Consider the following 12,556-nt stretch of genomic DNA (forward strand, 5'->3'; position numbering starts at 1 on the left):
AAGTGTACCATAGGCACTTTCATTTTATTATAAAAAAAAGGCTGCATTCTGTTTGTGGTTCTGTGCCGTGAAACAGCCTACCAGATGTAGTGACAAAATTTATCATATTCAGGTTTGAAGTTGTCTTGTTCAAACATTCAGATGAAATATAGTCATACATATTTCTGTCCTTTTATACAGACTGTTGCACTTTGCTATTTTTTGACACCGAAGTCAATAAGCATAAAACCCAGGAAAATCTTTCAACTGATTGCAAAAATTAAACGATAAAACTACAATGTAAATTTGTAAAAATTAAATAAAAAATAAAAATATGTAAATTTGAATATAAAACAAAGATTTAATTTTTTTTATATATTTTGCTTACATATCTACAAACAGAAACAAAGCAAAACACACACATACAAAAAAAAAAAAGAAGAAAGAAAAAAAAGGGGGGGGGGGACTAAAAATTTCAAGACGTCTCAACTTTTTTACTTTCTTGCTCCAGAATATAATCACTCGGCCTGAAATAAAAATAATTACAATAGAAAATAAAGATTCAAAAAATTATATTAACAGAAGTTTTCAGTTTAAAAAATAAAATGAAATGTTCATAAGTATAGAAAATGTTAAGATAACCAATAAAATTTCATTTCAGTAAATTGTATCCATAAATATTCATCAGGATTAGAAACTATATGAGTGCTCAATGACAAAATAGATTTTTAGATGAATTTCTTAATCTGGGAGGCATGACACTTTCATGAATTTCTAAACCTAGGGTATCAGGGTATTCATAATTGCCTAGAAAAGTAAAATCTCATTTTTGTGGGAAGGCAAAGGTGATTTTTGGTAGAGTCTGAGAGTCCCTTAACACTCCAACATTATTGGAGGAGCTGCATTATTTCATACCCTGTGCCTTAAGCAAAAATAGCCTGGTAACACCCACCCCTTCCAAATGGTCATCCGTTTTGATACTGATCAGGTTAAACATCGCTGATCTAACAGGAATCGATGTGTCACATATATATATATATATATATATACATATATATATGTGTATAGTGTGTCATATATATATATATATATATATGCAGTGACTTAGTCCACAATGCATTGTTGTCTACATTGCACTAAGAAATTAATGTTGATTTTATAAATTTATTTTTTTATATATATAAAGGCTTGCATTAAAGTTTAAAATGCAAAAGTCAAGTATCCTGCTTCAATTGTGCCCTAAGTTAAAACATTCATTTCAAACACACCCCTGTCATATCAAAGAACCTACTGTTGATTTTATAAGCTTGGCCTTACTGCTTGAGCAGTGATAATGGCTCGAGTTCAAGTTTAAATTAAAAAAAATCAAGTATCATGGTGCAATTGTGCTTTAAACAGAAACATTCATTTCCAATGTGCCCCTGTCATACCAACATACTCTTAATTTTATGTTATGCCTTTCGGCTTGTGTGGTAATAAAACTTTTTAACTGCACTTGTGATGTTAGGCTAGGTTAGGTGTTAACGTTTGTCAAAATTGTCTGTTCCAGCTTTTATCGGATTTCTTCAATTATCAATAATTATCCAAGACATTCCAATAGAAAACCTATCTAAGAACACTGCCAGCCACATAAAGTACTTTCTTGTACAATTTCATAAAAATCGCCCCAACCGTTTTCGAGTCCATAGTTCCTTTTATATAATAGTAGATACCTAGACTAATATACAACAGGGTATTAATAATAATTAATAACAAAACTTATTAATTATTAATTAATAAGTTTTGTTGTTTTTTTTGCTTTATTTCATATACTGAATATTCCAATTGATATGTTTTAAAGGAGATATTCATTAATGAAACAAAAGTCTTCTACCTTCTCTACCAAAGAATCAGTAAAAGTATGGTAACTCTACCAAAGAATCAGTAAAAGTATGGTAACTCTACCAAAGAATCAGTAAAAGTATGGTAACTCTACCAAAGAATCAGTAAAAGTACGGTAAAATTAACATTTTCAGAAAAAGAGAGGAAATGGAGGTGAAGTAAGACAAAATATGAGAGAAAGGAAAAAAAAAAGGTAAATCAAGATAAAGGAAAAAAAGAGGAAGAGAAAAACAATTGAGTTAAAAATAGGTAAAAAATAATAGCATAAAACTCTAGCAATTTGATTTTCTTACATAAAAATTATATCAAGAGAAAAAGAAAAGCGTGATTCTGCCTTTTCTGTATTACAAAAACATGATACGACGCTAAAAGGTTGAACTCGCATCCCTAAATTATGGACAATTTTTGTTTTGAAGAACTTTTAAATGGAAAGTTATGCTCTGGCGCCTTTACATTTAAATGTTTGACATGAGATTTACATTTCCTGTTCATAACCTTCATTGTGTTAACAGAAAAAAATTTGTTAATTCTAAAAATATTTCATGGATGTTATAAGGATTGAGGTTTCCTGAACAGGCAATCACAGTGTTGGTATTGTATGTTTATATTCTGTCAAGGTTAATATTTTCTGTCAGTCTTGTAAAAATAGATAACAATAAAATTATAAATAAAATTTTAATGGCCAAACAAATAATGATAAATGGCAGTTATAAAATATATTTTCTTTTTAGAGAAAAAAACATTGAACATGTTTTGCATTCATATAGGAGAGTTGATTGAAATAGTGTGAGAACATTAATATGCATGGAAATTATTGCTCATGATTGTCTTCTAGTATATAAAAGGCAATTATCTATGTGTGTATGTTGAACTAAAAGTCAAAAACTACAAAACAAACGCCCACAAAGTGGTATAAAAATTTCAACAAATTTTAAATTTATGTTCAATTTCAATTAAATTTCTAACTCTGTTGAATATTAACTAAAAAACAATCTTCTCAAGAGACAATTTACTATAAGGGCCATTCTTAAAGTAAAGCCTCTTATTTTCTTTTTTTTTAACTAAAATAGTTTAAGAGCTACAAAGATGGGAGTAGTACGATTAAAACGAGTGACCTCTTGTGCATCCAAATTTATTTTGCTATACAGTCACCACCATTTTCAATATACTTTTGTCAGAAATTTAATGACGCATATCTGCTTCTGACATACATCCATGACAGGGATTACTTTCTTAAGCTACACTTGGTGCCAGCGAAGAACCGCATCCGTCTTTCAGTTCAACAATGAAGTTGAAAACAAAACACCATACCAAGATCAAACAAATTTTCTCATGCATTAGTTTTAAAATCATAATTTTTTAAATATAATCTAATTTCATACCTAGCTTTCACAAATAATAAATACAATACTTATTGTAGCTGGATAGAATTGAACAAGGAAAGATTTAAAATTTGAGGTTCTAAGCCTCACTCATATTTTAGTTAGGGAATAGATCCATTGTGTGAGTTAAGTTACGATAAGGTATTTTAAAGATGAAAATGTTATATTTGTATACAAACATTCATTCCAGCTTGCTTGCTTGTTCATTACTGAAATCGAACACAGTATAATGAAAAGGCCTCAGACAAAGACTACACTTTCTCAGACTACTGCAGAGAGAAATTGCCAACCGGCCAGTTACCCAAAGTTCTAGGTATTTTCTCAGCTAAGTGTGAGGAATTTTACAGTTTTGAAACAAATAAATACAAAGTGAATATTTGGAACAAAGAAAAGAATTTACAAACGATAAAAAAAAAAACAAAAAAAAAACAAAACAATAAAGCTTGATTGATCTAAACTGTCAAAGATGACACAACTGGCTATTATTGAAAGAGGTCAAAGTTTAGAGGACAAAAAACCATAGCTGGCTATATAGGTAACAATCAAATCAAATCAAATGAATTAAAAGTCGTGAGAGTGAAGGACAGATGTTCAACATTGACACAGAACAGATGAGAAAGCAATCAATTGTTTGTATCGAGCTTAGTATTGTCGTCTATCTGCATTTGTCTGTTGCCAATTATTAACTTGGCATATGCCTCTGTAGCAGTTGATGACAACTGCTGAATGGTGTGAAATATATATATATCATCATTTGAACCACTAAGATTACTTTCATTTTGCGTCTCCATGTGGATTCTCCTGTTTTTGTGCCATTCTTTGCTTCTATCTCCCATCTTGGAGCAGCAAACAATAGCAAAATGTCCCTTTTTGTTGCATTTCATGCATGATTCTCATTTTACCGGACACTCTTCTTGAGGATGTCCTTTGCCACAATATCCACACTATGTTGGCCTTTTATTGTTCTTAGCTTGAATTGTATGCATACTGCTCTCTTCTGCTGTGGTGCGTAAAGCTTCAACCTGCATGCAACATCATCTTATCTATCTCTTGCTATGGTAAGACGACCTTCCTTAATCAAAGATTTCTGTGCTGACTTCAAATAAATGCAGAATATAAACAGATCGACTATAAGAGTGTCTTCCACCATTTGCTCGTACTCACAGTTTTGCTCTCTAGCAAAGCCATTTCACGAACGAGCGTACTGATTCGTCTGAATTTTGTTTGCAGCAGATTGTTTTGCCACATGAAAATTCGACCCTTGGGTTGGCATATTGTCTAAAGTGTCCAATATATGTTTTAATGTGTTATTTACTGTAAGTAAATATTTGGAACAGAGAAAAGAATTTGCAAACGATAAAAAAAACAAAACAAAAAATAAAACAATAACAAACCTTGATTGATCTAAACTGTCAAAGATGACGCAAGTGGCTATTATTGAAAGAGGTCAAAGTTTAGAGGACAAATAGCCATATAGGTAACAATCACATCAAATCAAATGAATTAAAAGTCGTGAGAGTGAATGACAGATGTTCAACATTGACACAGAACAGATGAGAAAGCAATCAATTGGAAAAAATTTGGTACATCACATACTGGATCACAATAATTATAATAAATCCAAATCCGAGTATGTGGGGTTAATCTCATGGCAGACGAAATGAACAGTAAAAAAAACAGAAGTAGGCAGGGTTTGGAAATTGGAAAGTAATGGTAATAAATGCCTTTCACTAAAACAGAAAAAAAAAACAGTTCCATTTATTTATTTATGTTTGTTCTTTTGTGACTATACCGAATGGCGTGGGGGGGGGGGTTCAAGAGAGGTAACAAACACGGTTCAAGCATAACAACCATGTTGCACAAACCAATGAAAGACTGAAATTATTAAATTTTAGCAAAAGAGAAAAAAGAATGCACATTTTTGGCTGCAAAAAATACTTACCAATCAAATAATTTTGGGAAGTTGTCGATTTCTTCCTTGGAATATTCATCCAAGCGTTTCGGCACTGGATGAAGTTGTCGTAGTTGATCAGTTACGTTCTTTAAAATTTCCTCAGGAACATCCTAAAAAATTTCAGAAGTTAAAAAACATTTTCATTTTAAGAGAATCACAGAACACAACCAACATTTTCATTGTTCAAAACTAAGAAATTTAATCAGATTGGCAACTGACTATTCAGTCGTGCAAGCTATGGAAACTTGTCTACAACTGAATAGTCAGTTCTCAATTATATACATTTGTAGTTTGCGGTTCATAATGCTTTGATCATTGTCCATATTCAGGTATTTATGAAAAAATGGAAATGTGCAACTCCACAAATCATCGACAATAAGACTAGAAAGTTGGGTTCTAATCAAGAATTTTCCTGATTTTAAAAAACCAAAAAGAAAAATTTGTATAATGTATGTATCTGTGACATAATGAAAATATCATATTCTAAAAAATCAATTTTAGAAAAATCTTGAGCAATTATTGTGAATCTTTAAACATTAAATCTCGCAAATCTCGCAAATCTCATGAATCTCGCAAATCTCATGAATCTCGCAAATCTCATGAATCTCGCAAATCTCATGAATCTCGCAAATCTCATGAATCTCGCAAATCTCATGAATCTATCAAATCTCATAAATCTATCAAATCTCATAAATCTATCAAATCTCATAAATCTATCAAATCTCATAAATCTATCAAATCTCATAAATCTATCAAATCTCATAAATCTCGCAAATCTCATAAATCTCGCAAATCTCATAAATCTCGCAAATCTCATAAATCTCGCAAATCTCATAAATCTCGCAAATCTCATAAATCTCGCAAATCTCATAAATCTCGCAAATCTCATAAATCTCGCAAATCTCAAATCTCGCAAATCTCAAATTTTTGTTGATTTTTGAGATTTTTTCAAGATGGCTGATAAGAGTTACTCTTCTGATATTCATAAAATTTAATTTTCTTATTTGAAAATAAAACTACTTGACCAATTAATGTGATTTTTGGAATATGACATTTTCGTTTAGTCATGGATGTAACAGATTGGGGCTCTATGGTGGTGAACAAGTAGGTTAACTAGTTACATGTGTAATTTACTCAGCTGAGCGGGAGGAATTTTAGAATATACAGTTTTGAAACAAATAAATTCAAAGTAAATATTTGGAACTAAGAAACGAATTTACAAACGATAAAAAATAAATACAACAAAAAAACAATAACAAACTTTGGTTGATCTAAACTGTCAAAGATGACACAATTGGCTATTATTGAAAGAGTTCAAATTTTAGAGAACAAAGACTATAGCTGGCCATATAGGTAACAATCAAATTGAATGAATTAAGAGTCGTGAGAGTGTCATGTAATCTACAAATTTGTTCTTGAGAGCAAGAGAACTTGGTGTTGCATTTTGATCACCACGGTGTCATGAAACGGAGATAAAACCGTCGTGTTGATTTGCATGCATTCGATATCAGAAAGCTATTATTACAGCATCTTCAAGTCGAGTGCTAACCGCCAGCTAACTTAGGAACCAGTGTAACACAAGGTATGTCCATTTATCTGTGTATCACTTACACCTGGAGTTATTCTTACCAATTGCGTGTTTGGACTGGAGACCGTAGTCTGTTAGAATTAGCATATTGTAATTAGTGTTGTGCCGATGAATCGGAATCGGGAATCGGTTAAATCGGTAATTTTCGGGGAATCGGAATCGGCATCGGCAAAATTTGTGTATAATTTCCGATTCCAAAATCGATTCTTTGAATATTTTTCAAAAGTTAATTTCCAATTGCTTGTACCGATTATAAATATTTATTTCTTTTAAACTATTAGTAAAACTAAACTCTATAGATCTACGTACTCGTTATAGAATGAAGTTCTCATAACAAAATCACGTAATTTCATTAAATAGTTTTTGTTTTACGCTCCCTTGACTAATTATCGCAGTTTTTTTAGGAAGATTCCGAATTTCCCAAATCGTTTTTACGGCATAAAATAAAAACTATTTGATGAAATTACGTGATTTTTTTATGAGAACTTCATTCCATAACGAGTACGTAGAATATATATATTTTTTTATTTTTCGTTTTTTAACAGTGTAAACTGCACAAGAACCCTTTTTTAATACGTGAAGACAGTTTAGAGCTTCATCCTAGATCTAAAAATAATTTGGTTTTTAGTGGGTTTACAAATATCGTCCAAAAGTAGAATTTCAATGAGGGGGGACTTTTAAATGTAAATATAATTTCTTTTTCAATCTGAAAAATTTCTAAATGTTTTCTCTTTATCTATTTTATCCAGACTTTGATAAATTCATTGAGATATTCATGTATATTTTTAACTTTTCCGAAACCCGAGAAAAATGCGACGGTGTCAGACAATGTGGCTCCAGGAAAATAAAATAAAACTATTCGTTTGAAATCTTTTCATATTAAACTCCTTGAGAAATTTGGCAAGTGGGTGTGAAAAAGTATTGTTGTCGAAACCAACGGCATCGAAGGTGTTAATTACCCCATAATACTTTCAACTCAACTTTTGAGTGAGATTGGTGGGCTTCAGCAAGGCCTCCATGATATATATATATATATATCTCACGGAGGCCTCGGCTTCAGACGGCATTGGCGCCGTCGTAGCAATCCTTAAGTATAAACATAAACAATACCGGCAGAATCAAAGAAAATCACACTGGAAGCATATTTCAAATTAAATCAAAGGCCAAGCCTTTTCACAATTTTGCCCATTCCTTGTTGGTCCCCCCGATTTATCGGAGAGGGACTATAGTTTTCAATGGCGTTCGTCCGTTCGTCCGGATGATTCCCGGATAACCGTCCATTACTTTTTTCTGAAATTTTGCCACAAGTTGTACTCCAATACGTAGATGTGCACAACATCGAGTTTTTTTTAAAGAAAACTCTCGTTGCTCCCCCAGGGGCTGAAAAGGGGTCAAAAATGCCCAAAATGGCAAAAATTACACTTTTGGCCCCATAACTTTTTTCCCGTCCATCAGATTTTACTGAAACTTGTCCAAAATGTGAAGGCAATTGTTGCAAATGTAAATTCAGTATCGCTGACCCTGGCAAAACTCTGGTTTGCGCTCCCCGGGAACTTTTAGGGCTAAAAACCACCCCTTTTTTAGGCTCTTTTTTCATATTTGTCTAAAATGTGATTATGTATCTCTATTTAGTGTTTTTTTTTATGGTGCTGAACTCAAATTTACATGTCTTAAGGCCTGAAACATAGCCGTTTGTCCATTTTTACAAGTAATCAGCTCCCCCATGGGGGCAAAAGAGGTAAAAAAAAATACCTCAAAATGACTCTAAATAGACAAAATTGACATATTTTTCAGAATAACTTTTCATCCATTCATTAGATTTTTCTGAAACTTGGCAAAACCATGGGCATACCTGATATACACCTGATGGAAGTATCACTGACCCTGGGAAAAATCAGAGTCACAAGTCTTGGAGGTTTTAGGGCTAATATTGGGTGTGGAGCAAAAGTTGAACTTAGTCATTTTTCTGAAAACTTTTGAAAATTTTTTTTTCACTCAAAATTGTTTTTTTATCAGTTATGTATCACTTTTTTTATCACTTTATTCGATCCCCCCTCCTCACATAGAGGGGGACCATGCATGCACGGCTTGTTATATTTGTCAATACCGATTGCCGAATGAGGGAGCAGCAAACATACCGACAAAACCCAACACTTTTATATTCTACTTTTCATTTAATTAGCAATAATGTTTGATATTATTTTTCTGGGCAAAATATTTCTTTAATTTTAGACAATTCTTTCGCTACTTTGAAAATAAACTGCATTCTTCTAAAGGTTACCTAGCGAATTTTCGCAAAGTTTCAATTTTTGTTTTGTTTATTTTACGCATATAAAATAAGTTTAGATCTTCTTTAGTTTTACTAATAGTTTAAAAGAAATATTTATAATCGGTACAAACAATTGAAAATGAACTTTTTAAAAATATTAAAAGAATCAATTTGGGAATCGGAAATTAAGCACAAATTTTTCCGATTCCAATACCGATTCCGATACCCCCAAAATTACCGATTTATCCGATTCATCGACACGACACTAAAATAAATGAAAGATAAACAAATACCACGTTATATTCTACTTTGTATTTAATTAGTAATAATTCTTGATATTATTTTTCTTGATAAAATATTTCTTTAATTTAAAACAATTTTTTCGATACTTTGAAAATAAACTGCAAATTTACTTCTAGAATATTCTCGAAATTTCATTAGGGACCTCCATCTTTCACCACAGATTTATCATTCAACTTAAAAAAAAAACAGTTTTCTTTGATGTGCAATAAAAAAACTTATAGGAGTCGGAGTACACGAGGGAAGTCGTATTACGTACTATCACTTAGGAAGAAAGTGTAGTATCTGTGCTGATGCTACATTTCATCTATTTTCTCCCTGTTCAATGAAGGAGAAATCCTACTAAACTCAGGCAATTGTAATTTTTTGTTCTTATCAAAAGTGCCCCTTTTGGGGGAGCTGGATATTCTCCAGATTAAAAAAAACGATCTTGCGTCTAACTTTGCCCTAGCGGGGTACAAGTAAATAGGAACCTTTAGATAAACAACCCTTCTAAACTCAGGCAATTGCAAGTTTTTGTTCCTATCAAAAGTGCCCCTTTTTGGGGAGCTGGATATTCCCCAGATTAAAAACCGACCTATGTCTAACTTTGCTCTAGCGGGGTGTAAGTAAATAGGAACCTTTAGATAAACAAAACTGAGACAATTTTAATTTCTGTAGCGGAGGTTAGCAATCCTGCCTGACAAGAAATAGACGAAAGGTGTGAAAAGGGAATAATTTAGGAAAACTCGTCCCGGGAAAACTCGTCTCCGGAAAACTCGACCCCTTTCGCTAGGTAGGAAAACTGGTCCCGTATTGAATAAATATCGATTGAAAACACATTTTATGATCGTTCTTGAAGGAGATATTGTTTTTTAAAATAGACTATAGTCCCCCATAATATTTTTAAAAAATATTTTTTCTTGTTTAATGTTTTTTTTTTTTTTTTTTTTAATAAAATCGATTTTCTAAGTGTCCGTTTTCTACCTAACTGGTTAAGTTCTTAGTGGTTTCACTTATTTTAAAGTGTTTATTATGTTCATAAACGAGACCGCATATTTTTTTAAAATATTAATATAAAAAAGAATTTACTTATTTACTGTTGTTTAATTGATTTGGAATCGTTTATTCGGTAAAGAAAAAAAAAACACTGAAAACAAACAAAAGTGTTACGTGAGAACAAGAAATAATGTCCGGTATATCAGTGATACACTGATATACTATATCACATCTAGGGGTCTTGATAATCGCTAAAAAATAGAAAATTAAAGAAATTACTAAGGGAGATTTGGTTTTAAAAAGAGAATAATAAATTTTAATATTTTTTAAAATATAATTTTGATGGGGGGGGGGGTAAAAACTATATCTCCCTCCGAAAAACAACCAACAAAAAATGAAATTAAAAAGATTCTTGATAAACGATAGCGAAGTTTTCAATAAAATTGATTAATATATTTATTTAGTGATTACTTTTTCTCTTAATGATTGATTTTAGAATTTTGAAGTAAAAATTAAAAATGAGTTAACGAGAGATTGTTAGCACATGGCATCTCTCGCGCAAAAAAAATATTTCGCTTTTAATTTATTAGTTAATTTTTGCAAAATTTGACAGGACGACAATAACTGTTGATAATTGATAAAATTATAATTTTACATAACGCATGAGTGCATTTGGTATGAGAGAAAACAAAAACACAACAACAACAAAAAAAAACTATCATAATTAAAAAACAAAAACAAAAAAAGTAACGAAGAATCGAATCGCTCCCTGTTTTTTAATTTTTTTGTTTTGTTTTTTATTATTGTTTTTATGACTCCAAAAAACATCGTGAAAATAAGAACAAAAAAATTTGGTATTAACTTTGTATGAACATAATAAACGCTTTAAAATAAGTGAAACCACTAAGAACTTAGCCAGTTAGGTAGAAAATGGACACTTAGAAAATCGATTTTATTTTAAAAAAAAACATTAAACAAGTAAAAATATTTTTTTTTAAATATTATGGGGGGCTATAGTCTATTTTAAAAAACAATATCTCCTTCAAGAACGATCATAAAATGTGTTTTCAATCGATATTTATTCAATACGGGACCAGTTTTCCGGAGACGGGTTTTCCGGAGACAAGTTTTCCCGGGACGAGTTTTCCGAGCACCATGAAAAGGCTTAGCCTTGAATTGAATGTCATGTTTACGTGTGACTTTCTTTCATTCTGCCGGTATCATATACTTAGGGAGGCGCCAGTGCCGTCTACATCCCACCAAGCTCAAAAACCTAGGTCCTAGACCACTAGCAGAAAGAGCATCTTCGATATCGTTTGGCTTCGACAATTTGGCAACATAAAATGTAAGTGTATTTTTAAAGATATTCAAAATGTGTTTCATGATTTGAAAATTAATTACCAGCATATATTTACTTTATTTTTGTTTAATATTTATTTTAATGTAATGCGAAAGTTCTAATTGTTTTTTTTTGTAAAAGTCAAATATATTCTTTTGCTAGGTAGACATATAACTTATCTTGCCTTTGGTAACATTTATTGGGTGGGTTTCTACTAGTATATTGTTTAATTTTTAATTTTTGAGTCATTATTGAGAGTTAAAAGTCGTATGTCGACCTTTTTTTCTTGTTCTCACATGACATCAGATAAACATAGCAACGTTTCTTGGGTGCGTTTCTATCAGTACTTTGATTTCTGAGCTATTATCGAGGCTCGAATATGGCTCAAATATGACCACCATTGTGATTTCGTTTTAACTCCATAGGCTTTACACTACCATCATTTTAAATTAAAAAAAAGGTATTTTTTTCGTTTAGGACCACCTCCACAATTTCCTTTAAAATGACGACATATATAGGTTTTCGACTATGCTGAATACGAAAATCACATTGAAATGTTGCAGAGATGAGTAGTTATCAAGTTATAAAAAACTGCATTATTCACTGTATTGTTTGGCGGCCATTTTGGCGGCCATTTTTAACGCGCATTTTCCTGCTTGAGGCCGCCCCACCAACCACACCCACCCTCCGGATATTTTCCAAAAAAAAAAAATGCCAAATTTAATTTAGTTAGTAATATTTGTTGTTAGTAAAATTGGAGTTTGAAAAAAGTTCCGATCACTGCAAAAAAACGACTGTACAGACAAAGTAGGGGGGGCACCGGCGCAGTTATTCAAATGTTAGGTGAAAGTACACGCCCAAACTATTCTGTACTTTCACCTAACAT

At 31.8% G+C, this 12,556-nt stretch overlaps 1 protein-coding gene across 1 annotated transcript in view; it reads right to left on the minus strand.

Moving 5' to 3' along the window:
* Window positions 1–316: 316 nt before the first annotated feature.
* Window positions 317–12,556, minus strand: part of LOC145296783 (large ribosomal subunit protein uL13m-like) — a 44,488-nt gene continuing 32,248 nt past the window's right edge. The window contains exons 6-7 of the mRNA XM_080142849.1: window positions 5,185–5,306; window positions 317–506 (exon numbers count right to left, since the gene is read on the minus strand). Coding sequence (XP_079998975.1) covers window positions 455–506; window positions 5,185–5,306 — 174 coding nt within the window. The 3' untranslated portion in view covers window positions 317–454. The remainder of the gene's footprint in view (window positions 507–5,184; window positions 5,307–12,556) is intronic.

The sequence above is a fragment of the Euprymna scolopes genome, chromosome 17, assembly GCF_053919585.1.
Source record: "Euprymna scolopes isolate OS-2025 chromosome 17, ASM5391958v1, whole genome shotgun sequence".
NCBI lineage: Eukaryota > Metazoa > Mollusca > Cephalopoda > Sepiida > Sepiolidae > Euprymna > Euprymna scolopes.